The sequence below is a fragment of the Candida oxycetoniae genome, assembly GCF_023343755.2.
Source record: "Candida oxycetoniae strain CBS 10844 chromosome Unknown scaffold53, whole genome shotgun sequence".
In the NCBI taxonomy this organism is placed as follows: domain Eukaryota; kingdom Fungi; phylum Ascomycota; class Pichiomycetes; order Serinales; family Debaryomycetaceae; genus Lodderomyces; species Lodderomyces oxycetoniae.
The window spans coordinates 71,617-82,077 of NW_026055428.1; the positions used below are offsets into that span (position 1 = coordinate 71,617).

General features: G+C 39.2%; 7 protein-coding genes across 7 annotated transcripts; 5 read left to right on the top strand and 2 right to left on the bottom strand. All coding sequences in view use genetic code 12, as the record gives it.

Annotated features, from left to right (window-relative positions):
- Positions 1–1,004: 1,004 nt before the first annotated feature.
- SAC7 (Sac7p) lies at positions 1,005–3,197 on the top strand (the record flags this gene model as incomplete). Its single annotated transcript, XM_049323654.1, has 1 exon — positions 1,005–3,197. One exon carries the CDS (start codon positions 1,005–1,007, stop codon positions 3,195–3,197), a length of 2,193 nt encoding a protein of 730 aa, XP_049180541.1.
- Positions 3,198–3,377: 180 nt separating this feature from the next.
- Positions 3,378–4,601, top strand: KGF56_002427 (uncharacterized protein; the record flags this gene model as incomplete). The annotated part of the gene is made up of 1 exon (XM_049323655.1): positions 3,378–4,601. The coding sequence occupies one exon, from the start codon at positions 3,378–3,380 to the stop codon at positions 4,599–4,601; it is 1,224 nt and encodes a 407-aa protein (XP_049180542.1).
- A 132-nt stretch (positions 4,602–4,733) lies between these two features.
- Positions 4,734–5,399, top strand: KGF56_002428 (adenylate kinase; the record flags this gene model as incomplete). Its single annotated transcript, XM_049323656.1, has 1 exon — positions 4,734–5,399. One exon carries the CDS (start codon positions 4,734–4,736, stop codon positions 5,397–5,399), a length of 666 nt encoding a protein of 221 aa, XP_049180543.1.
- A 164-nt stretch (positions 5,400–5,563) lies between these two features.
- Positions 5,564–7,873, top strand: RAD3 (TFIIH/NER complex ATP-dependent 5'-3' DNA helicase subunit; the record flags this gene model as incomplete). Its single annotated transcript, XM_049323657.1, has 2 exons — positions 5,564–5,630; positions 5,724–7,873. The coding sequence occupies 2 exons, from the start codon at positions 5,564–5,566 to the stop codon at positions 7,871–7,873; spliced, it is 2,217 nt and encodes a 738-aa protein (XP_049180544.1).
- A 64-nt stretch (positions 7,874–7,937) lies between these two features.
- Positions 7,938–8,750, top strand: KGF56_002430 (uncharacterized protein; the record flags this gene model as incomplete). The annotated part of the gene is made up of 1 exon (XM_049323658.1): positions 7,938–8,750. The coding sequence occupies one exon, from the start codon at positions 7,938–7,940 to the stop codon at positions 8,748–8,750; it is 813 nt and encodes a 270-aa protein (XP_049180545.1).
- A 16-nt stretch (positions 8,751–8,766) lies between these two features.
- Positions 8,767–9,369, bottom strand: KGF56_002431 (uncharacterized protein; the record flags this gene model as incomplete). The annotated part of the gene is made up of 1 exon (XM_049323659.1): positions 8,767–9,369. The coding sequence occupies one exon, from the start codon at positions 9,367–9,369 to the stop codon at positions 8,767–8,769; it is 603 nt and encodes a 200-aa protein (XP_049180546.1).
- A 95-nt stretch (positions 9,370–9,464) lies between these two features.
- On the bottom strand, positions 9,465–10,259 carry RVS161 (amphiphysin-like protein; the record flags this gene model as incomplete). The annotated part of the gene is made up of 1 exon (XM_049323660.1): positions 9,465–10,259. One exon carries the CDS (start codon positions 10,257–10,259, stop codon positions 9,465–9,467), a length of 795 nt encoding a protein of 264 aa, XP_049180547.1.
- Positions 10,260–10,461: the final 202 nt, after the last annotated feature.

Sequence of the window (10,461 nt, forward strand, 5' to 3'; positions counted from 1 at the left end):
CTTTATTAACAAAGAAAAAAAAAAACATTCGTAAAATTAAATTGGTGACACAGAGTTGGTGGTAGATATAATTGTAACAAATTAATATTTTTCGGGCAATAATATTTTAGACTGTTGCCTGCGGGAAACTAGATAGTATTAGTTACTGTTAAAAATAATGTCATTGCTTTCAAATTTGTTTCAAGTGTGTCCCGTATTGGAACACGAAAAGATATTCTCTTTTGTGGATCAATTAAGATGAAAGTATATAGTTCTTAGTAACGTTTGACTGCAAATTACACTTATCTATCACAGTAAGTTTCTGCCAAAAAAAGAAAAAGAAATTTAGTAATTACTTGGAACTTGGGGGCCGCCGTTAATGTAGGTACACACCCAGTCGCGAGAAAAATACGCCCCAATTGACGTGTTTTTAGGCCAATAGCTGCCACTAATTTGGTTCTAGAGCGAAAGAGAGAGAAAGTGTATTGATGGAGCCAGCTGTAACAAGGATTCGTATTTAGTACATTATTGAGTTTCGGCTACATGTATCAATGTGTCTGTTCTGTACTTTTTATGCTCTTATTGTGAAGGTGGTTATGTGTAAAGAATGAAATCTGAAAAAAAAAAAAAAGAAAAAAAAAAAAGAGAGAGAGAGAGAGAGAGAGAGAGCGAGAAAAAAAAAAAAAAAAAAAAAAAAAATTACCGTAGCATAGCGGAAAGTATCTTTCTTCATGAACCACACTATACTACCCACAACCACGTCTATTTTTTGAATATTAAAAGGACCCTATATACTTGCTCCCCTTAAGTTTCTTGTATCCCTAGTTTCATTCCATATAAGGTCTCAATTCATTGAATTTTTAAGAGTTTTACAAGTTATTCAGTAAGCCCACCAGGTTAGCCTCCACATATTACTCCTCACAACACCAGTTTTTTTTTTCTTCAAGGGTGGAGTTTGTTTGGTTGGTTGGTTGACATTTTATTGTTTTCTTTTTTTCTTTTTTGGCCTTTTTCCAATTTACGTTATGAGTCACTCGTCGTCACCGAATAGGAGCTCCTCAATATTTGGGTGGGCAAAAAGTTTGAGGCGATCACATTTGCTATCAAACGAGTCTATAGACGAGATAACTGATACCGATTCAATGTCGAGGTTTTCCCCATCAAAGCTGATAAACACACTTCACATACCAGTAATTTCGGGCTCACCGTCAGCGTCAAATGCACAGAATCCTCAAAGTAGTCAGTTGCAGCTGCAACCGCCTTTGCAGCAACTGCAACTTCTACAGCAGCAACCACAAGCACAGCCTCAACGGAGTCCACTTAATATACCTGGTCGTAGCAATTCAACTAGTCTGCACGGAAAAGGCATGTCAAACATTGATCCTAACTCTCCTAGTTTCACTAATAGTTTATTACAACAGCAGCAGAACCTTCAATCGAGTTTCCCAACGTCAAGTTATCTAGGCACTTCGCCGACAACTTCTTCCAGTCATGTTGACTATTTGAGACCGCTTCTCAACCACAAGCTGAGGTCCACCAATAACGTTTCACGTGTCCGTTCCAACTCAGAAACAAGTATTCGGAATCATAGAGACTCTTTTCTACAAACCAATTCCTTAGTTGAAGAAAACTCGAAGTACTTTGGTGTACCATTACAGAAGGCATTAGATGAGGCTTCTGCCAAAATTTCTATTTTGACTGGAGAACAGTCTGATGGTTTGCAATATGGGCAGATCCCTATAGTTGTTGCCAAATGCGGTGTTTATCTAAAGAAAAACGGATTGACTGTGGAAGGAATATTCAGAGTAGGAGGTTCTTCAAAAAGATTGAAAGAATTGCAAGTAATATTCAATACTCCGCCTTTGTTTGGGAGGAAATTGAACTGGGACGGTTATACGGTGCATGATGCCGCTTCAATAATGAGGCGGTATTTGAATGCATTACCGGAGCCTTTGATTCCTTTGGATATGTATGAAGAATTTAGAGCGCCTTTAAAGGAGCGGCCGCGAATTATTAGCTATATGAAATATAAAGCAGAAAACCCGTCCAAGGGAATCAAACAAAGGAGTGTCAGAAGTGCCAGCGACGTAACTGACTCATCTCGGGCATTGACAGAAGCAAATACGGGACATCCCAATGGGTCAAATGCAGTTGTTGTAAACCAGGAAAGCGTAGAGAAAGACTCGCTATCATCACCACCAACAGAATCAGAATCAGCATTAGCATTAGCATCAGCATCAGCATCAGCATCAGCATCAGTACACCCACAATCATCACTACCGCCACCAGCACCCGCACCCGCACCTCAAGTACAACCCAATATTTCAACTTCACAGACTAACGGAGAAGACATGATCTCTAAAGAAAAGAAGAAATCCAAAAATTACAGGAAATTGGCCCGTGAAGTTCATTCGGGGATAAGTCGATACAAGGAATTACTTGACAAACTACCCACTGCTTCAAAACAGTTATTATTCTATATATTGGACTTGTTAGCTATGGTTCAAAACCACCTGAAGGAAAACTTGATGAGCGCAAGAAATCTTGCAGCTATATTTCAACCACTGATTTTATCTCATCCAGACCATGATCTTGATCCGGATGAATATGCGTTATCCCAGTTTATTGTTGAGTTTTTGATTCACTATGCTTATAAGTTATTACCGACACACGATAAAGCGCTATCTTCAACGAGCTCTCTTCCAGGACCAATACCTTTAATGCCATCCCAGGTAGTTTCTTCTTCCGCTGATGCACAAGAATCTAATGGGGACAGTTCAACTAATGTACCAAGTTTTACAAAGGAACAGGAACTAGAAGAGGAAGAGGAACAAGCACAAATACAAACTATGCAACAGCAGCAACAACAACAACAACAGCAGCAGCAGCAGCCCGAGTTCCCACGAAAATATTCCAAAAGTTTGAGTTCGGCAGCAAACCATGATGATATGGTAGTTGGCTACCAGCACAATATGACGGCGTCAATACCGTACGAGTCTGATATGGAGTATGGTATATCTGATGAGAACGAACTAAGCTCTGACGTTGACGACTTGTACTTTCAGCAAATAAGGCTAAATAATGGCGGTAGCCCATTAAAAAATCTAAGGTCTTCTTTTGAACATAAACCAGAAGCTGTTTCTTTGAAAAATGATGATAATCCTGTTGCTATCGTTGTTACTGGTCCTCTGAATACTTCAGTTCCAAAGGAAGAATAGAGTATAGAGAGTGTAGTTTTTGTAATAATTTTGTGTGACCCCCTTCCCTCCCCATCCGCCACTAATGAATCTGAATAATCTTGCCTATATTGCCTCGTGTTTAACGATGTTTACTTAAATTTTTATTTTTTTTTTTTTTCCCATAAAAAAAGTTCGACAAGTTAGCTCTTTATATTGAACATGTCTGACGAAGAGAGTATACAGAAGGAGGAAATTGATGACTTGTTTGGGGATGATGAGGAGGAGGAAGAGGAAGTAGTGGAGGAGGAAGAGGAGAAAAAAAAGGCTCACCTATCCGATTCGAAGTTGGACAATTATGAAAATGGTTCAACACAACAATACGATTCGGAAGAAGAAGAAGAAGAAGAAGAAGAAGAAGAAGAAGAGAAGAAACAAATTTTGGCAGTATCGATACCACGACATGCGATTTGTCTGATATCAGAGGGTACCAGAATATTGAAAACGCCAGCACATTTGAACATCGAACCGCATCCATTTGATCCTGCCAAATTTAAAGAGCAAGTGGAACTTAAAGGAGTTGAAAGAAAAAAACAGGGGTTGACGTCAAAGCAGATCTATAATGAACAGCTAGCGGAGAAATTAGTTAACGAAACTACAATCAGATGGAGGTATCACAATTCGGGCAATGACGAGATCATTAAACAGTCCAATGCTCACTTTGTGCAATGGAACGACGGAAGTTTGAGTTTAAAAATAGGTACAGAAATGTTTGATGTGCGAAGTCTACCAGTAGTGGATAGTTTGCTTGTGAGGTCGTATAAGACCAGTGAGATTTTGCAAGCTGATTCTGTAGTGGAACAGAATATCAATCTCTTGCCTGCTTCGACTGATTCGATACATAAGAAATTAATACAGGCGATGAAAAATATCCAGTCAAAGGATAAGATTTTGAGTACCACGACGGAAGACGATCCTTTGAAGAAACAAAGAATCGCGGATGAGAACGAGAAGAAGAAGATGAAGATGAAGAAACAGTTGGAAAGTAGAAGGAGGTTGCAGGAGGAGAAATGGGAGAGAGGAGAAAGTCCCGCGTCTGGGTTCAAGAGGCGTGCTTTTGGATATGGAGATGAAGAAGAAGGCGAGGATGAGGATGATGATGATGATGATGATGAGGGTTATGGTAGAGAACGAGAAGAGTATGATGAAGAGGACGATTTCATTGCAGCGGATGAAGAAGAAGTTGAGCAATATGAGGACGAGGATGAGGACGAGGAGGAAGAGAAGAACAAACGGGATTATGCTAGAGCTGCGGAAGAGGAAGAGTTTGAAAGGGGTGCGGAACGATTGAGAAAGTTGAAAGAAGAAAGTGCTGCTAAGTATAGAGCTGAGGAAGAGACCAGGAAGCGAAGAAGAATTATAGATAGTGATGATGAGGATGAGTAAAGTTGGAATCAGCGGATAGTAGTGTGTAATTATTAGCAAGAAAAAATAAAATATATATATAATCAAATAAGAATAAGGACCCCCAAATATTTTTTTTTTTTTTCTATCATTAAGTATAAACCTTAACTATATATGTTAAAACCAACGCGATTACTACTTCTAGGAGCACCTGGTTCTGGTAAAGGAACCATATCTAGAAAGCTTTTGAATAGGTTTCCTCAATTGAAGTCCATATCGTCGGGAGATGTTCTTAGGTCACATATATTGCGAGGAACAAAGATTGGAGTTGAAGCTGAAAAGTGTTTAAAAACCGGGACTTTAGTTCCAGATTCCACGATGGTGAGCTTAATTAGTGAACAGTTACGAGACTTGGATGGACTAAGTAGTAAAGCCAATTGGTTATTGGACGGATTTCCTCGAACATTTTCACAAGCACAGAAATTGACGGAGATATTAGACAAGAATCAATGCAACTTAAATGTAGTAGTTGAGTTGAATGTTGATCAGAATATCATACTACACAGAATTGAGTCAAGGTATGTACATTTACCTAGTGGGAGGATCTATAGCTTGGATTACAATCCACCCAAGGTACCTTTCAAAGATGACATCACTGGAGAAGATTTAGTGAAAAGAGAGGATGACAATGCCGCAGTTTTCAAGAAAAGATTGGACAAGTATAACGAGGAGATTGTACCATTGCGTGAATACTACCAGAAACTTGGGATATGGCACGAAGTTGCTGGGATCACTAGTGATATAATTTACCCCAAGGTTGAAAAATTATTGCTTACTTAGAAAAAAATTGCTACCATATATGTATATTTATTTATTTTAGAAAATTAGAAGAAAGGAAAGGCCCCCATCTCTTTTTCTTTTTCTTTACTTCTATGAAATTTTACATTGATGACTTACCTGTGCTATTTCCGTACCCCAAGATATACCCCGAGCAATATGCTTATATGAGTGATATCAAAAAGACACTCGATGTTGGTGGCAACTGTATCTTGGAAATGCCCTCGGGGACAGGTAAGACTGTATCTTTGCTATCATTGACAGTCGCGTACCAAATGCACTATCCCGAGCATAGGAAGATTGTATACTGTTCACGTACGATGTCAGAGATTGAAAAGGCTTTAATTGAGTTGCACAAGTTGATGGAGTATAGGGCGAGTGAGCTTGGATATGTGGAGGATTTTCGAGGGTTAGGATTGACTAGTAGAAAGAATCTATGTTTGAACCCCTTGATATCTAGGGAAAAGAAGGGGAACGTTGTAGACGAAATGTGTCGAAGGGTGACGAATGGGCAGTTGAAGGAGAAAATTGATCGAGGGGTAGTGACGCCGTTGATGCAAGAAAAGGAGCCCGAAAAGTACTCTCTTTGTCTGTTTCACGAGAACTTGAATGATATGGACCAGCATAACTTGATTCCTGAAGGAGTTTACTCATTTGATGCGTTGATAAAGTATTGTAAGCTGATAGGCACGTGTCCGTATTTCACCGTGCGTAGGATGATTCCATTTTGCAACATCATCATCTACTCCTATCATTATTTATTAGATCCCAAGATTGCCGAAAGAGTTTCTAAAGAGTTATCAAAGGACAGTATTATTATATTTGATGAGGCGCATAATATTGATAATGTTTGTATTGAGTCGTTGTCCTTGGACTTGACCGAGGATGCATTAAAGAGGGCGACACGAGGCGCGAACAAACTAGCAGAGGCGGTGGACGAGATGAAAATCCAGGATAGCGAGAAGCTTCAGAATGAATATGAGCAATTGGTGAAAGGGTTGCGTCAGTCGGAGGCTGAGCGTAACGAGGAACTTTTCATGTCCAACCCAATTCTTCCGCAAGATTTGCTCGATGAGGCTATACCTGGCAATATTAGGAAAGGAGAGCATTTTATTGCATTTTTGAAAAGGTTTATCGAATACCTAAAGATGAGGATGAAGGTATTGCATGTTATCAGTGAAACCCCAACGAGTTTTCTACAGCATTTGAAAGAGCTTACGTATATAGATCGAAAACCGTTGCGGTTTTGCTCAGAGAGACTTTCATTATTAGTGAAAACATTGGAGTTGAATGAGATTGAAGACTTTAATGCGTTGAAAGATATTGCGACATTTGCCACACTAGTGTCCACCTACGATACTGGGTTCCAAATGATTTTAGAGCCCTTTGAAACTGAGGGAAGTACGGTTCCCAACCCGATTCTACATTTTACGTGCTTGGATGCTTCTATTGCGATAAAGCCAGTTTTTGATAGGTTTTCATCTGTTATCATCACTTCAGGTACCATTTCGCCATTGGATATGTATCCGAAAATGTTGAATTTTGAAACGGTTATTCAGGAGTCGTATGCGATGACGTTATCGAGGCGTGCGTTTTTGCCATTGATTATCACCAAGGGTAGTGACCAGCTAGCATTATCGTCTCGATTCGAGATTAGGAATGATCCATCCGTTGTGAGGAACTATGGATCTCTTTTGATTGAGTTTTCCAAAATCACTCCTGATGGCATGGTTGTGTTTTTCCCATCGTATCTTTACATGGAATCCATTATTTCAATGTGGCAGACCATGGGTGTGTTGGATGAAGTATGGAAGCACAAGCTTATTCTAGTTGAAACACCGGATGCACAAGAGACCTCGCTAGCATTAGAGACGTATCGGAAAGCATGTTCAAATGGGAGAGGAGCAGTATTGTTATCTGTTGCCCGAGGAAAAGTGTCTGAAGGGATTGATTTTGATCATCATTACGGGAGAACAGTATTGATGATTGGTATACCCTTCCAGTATACAGAGTCGAGGATATTAAAAGCGAGGTTGGAGTTTATGCGAGACCATTTACAGATTAAGGAGAATGACTTTCTTTCATTCGATGCGATGAGACATGCTGCACAGTGTTTAGGAAGAGTTCTTCGTGGGAAAGATGATTATGGTGTTATGGTTTTAGCCGATCGAAGATTTGCTCGAAAGAAGGTGCAACTTCCAAAATGGATTGCACAGGCTTTAAATGATTCAGATACGAACTTGTCCACCGATATGGCGTTGGCATCGGCAAAGAAGTTTTTACGAAGTCTTGCACAGCCGACGAATCCAAAGGATCAAGAAGGAGTATCTGTGTGGAACCTTTCACAATTGGAGGATTACCAAAAACGGTTTGACAAGATGCATGTACTAGAGGATGTTCAGAAAGATGTTGGTGGAACAGAAAATAATGGCGAAGATTATATGGATATCGATGATGATGATTTGGATTTGTTGTAATATATAAGTGTATTTAGAAGAAGAAGAAAAAAAAAAGAAAAATAAGAAAAGAGTTATTTAATTAATGTCATTAGTATTGGAGATTACTTGCACCAACTTGAAATTGGGATATCTGGGTACAACCAAGCCCGATCTTCTATCGATAAACTATGAACATACCACTTTGAAACCACAGCTACCTCCACAGTATGAATTGAATGACCATGCATTGGCAGAGGAAGATCGTAAGGAGTTGGTAAAGCAATTGGATCCTGAGTTACGGATGTTATTAGATGAATGTGGAAACATACAGGGCACCTGGTTACATTTGCGAGAGGAGAAGTTGACAAAGAAATTATTGCAAAAGCTTATATACAATGTGTTGTTTCGGAACTCGTACTCTGCCAAGCGCATCTTTATAGTAGATCATGATTTTTCTGAAAAATTGAAGCGAATAATTTATGAAATATTCCGAGAGTTACGGGCAAAGTCTATTATATACTTGCCATTTTCAGTACTTGCAGTACTTGGGAGCGGACTAAGGAGCGGACTAGTTTTGAATTTTACATTTGAAGTTTTGAAAATCCAGTCTGTTATTGATTTGAGGGTTGTGGATCGAATGGAAGAAATAAAGGTCAACTGTTTGAACAAGTCAGAGGAACGTTATTCGCTTATTGAGGATCTAATCAACAAGATAATACAGAGGTCGCCTATTGATATACGGCGCTGTTTACGTGAGAATATTATTGTTGTTGGAGACGAGTCAAACGCTAGCCATGATATTGACCTAAGTGAGGATAGAAAGAGATTTGAAACGCGATATAGTAAAGGGTGTTGGATAGCATGCTCGCTTTACTCGCAAGTGACTACAAAATGGGAAGACTACAAGCCGTATTAATCGAGTCAATGAGTCCCTATTGGTAGATGTTGATGAAAATTTGATCTAAATTGACTTCCTCCTTGAGTCTTTTGTTAGCAGGTTGAATACTTTGTTCTTGATCTCGTTCGATGAACTGTGACCAAGGGTCTTGTCTACACCACCAGGAGGAAGTTGTGGGATCTGTGTTTTTAAACTCATAAGATAATATGTTATGTAACGCTTGCACATCATTGGTTTTCACAGGATCGCTATCCAAGGGAAAGCTTCTTGGACTACACATGATTGGTATTTTCTGCAAGTTTAGAATAGCATTATCTTGAAGCGGCTTGGACATGTGCGGTTGAGTTGGGAAGAAAACTGTTGGGAAATTAGTTTCCTCAAACAAGGAGGGGAAATAAAGCTCGTCTTCATCGAGGACAGGAGATGCTTCGTAAAACTCTTCATTACTGGATAATGACTGTGCATAGATTGGTTCCAAAGTAGGCTCTTCAACTCTTACTGGTACACTCAAAGTCGATTGGATGGGATTTGGAAGATTGTGATAAATGTTTGATTTCAACTTACTTAAAGGAACTGGCTGCTCTACCTTCTTTCCGTCATCTTCAACCAATCCCTCTGGGTCGATATTCTCTTGCATCGACATTTCAAAATGAAGGTTTGTGGTTGCAAAAAAAAGAATAGGAAGAGGAAGGGAAAAAAAAAAAAAAGAATATATATTAAGCAATCAAAAAATCATTTTAGTGGAGAAGCAATAGTTAAGCCTTGCATTTGGCCCAACAAGTCATCAATCCTGCCATCTAGTATACCATTTGCATACTCGTCTCTTGAAGCAGGATCCAAGTATTGTTGAATCTGGGCTAGTCTCGAGTAACCCTCAGTACAAAATTTCAATTGTATATTGACTAAACTCTCAAAAGACGGGTCGTAGAATGGTACACGAAGTGCAATCAATTGAGGGAGTTCATTTTTCAATTGTGTATTGAGATCCTCGTAAATCTCCTTTGCTAATGCCAATTCCTTTTCAGCTTTTGGTAATTTCGCCGCATCCTTTGCAGGTTTATCAATAAGTCTTCTAACTTTTGACTTGCACAGTTCGTAATCTGTTTTCTTGTGTGCTCTCTTTTTAATGGCTTCATCTATTTCAACAAAGTAGTGAGCAAACTTGGTAACTGGGTCCAACACTGTTTCTCTAAATGGGCCGTCCAATTGTTTTACTGTTTCTTCGTCAAAATCTTGTACGCATTGCAAGTAATATGTACAGACTGCAGAGGATGCAGAATTGCCTTGTTTCGATTCCTCGTAAAGATTTGAAACAATTTCGGCAATTACAACCTGAGATCTGGTTACGGCTCTGATATGATCTAAATACCCTTTAGATGCCTTTTGTAAATTATCTCCTGCTGTCTTCAATGTTTTGTACCTTCGTTCTTCTACCTCGTAATCCTTGTCCATGGTCTTATCGACCGTTTTGATTGAGACCGAAGCGCCGGCCCTGTTAATTGCCTTTTTAAAGCCGCCCCAGGACATCACTATAACTTTATTGTTGTGAAGTGAAGGAAGTTTAATCTATGGTGAGGAGAAGAAAAAAAATAGAAAAAAATATATATATGATGAAAGAAAAGGAAAAGTGAAATCAAACTCGTTGACCAAAAGAGTTATGTCCGAAAAGAGCCGTAAGATTGAAAAGATTTTGCAATACAAGGAGGACACGGCCGTGTTGATTCAAAAT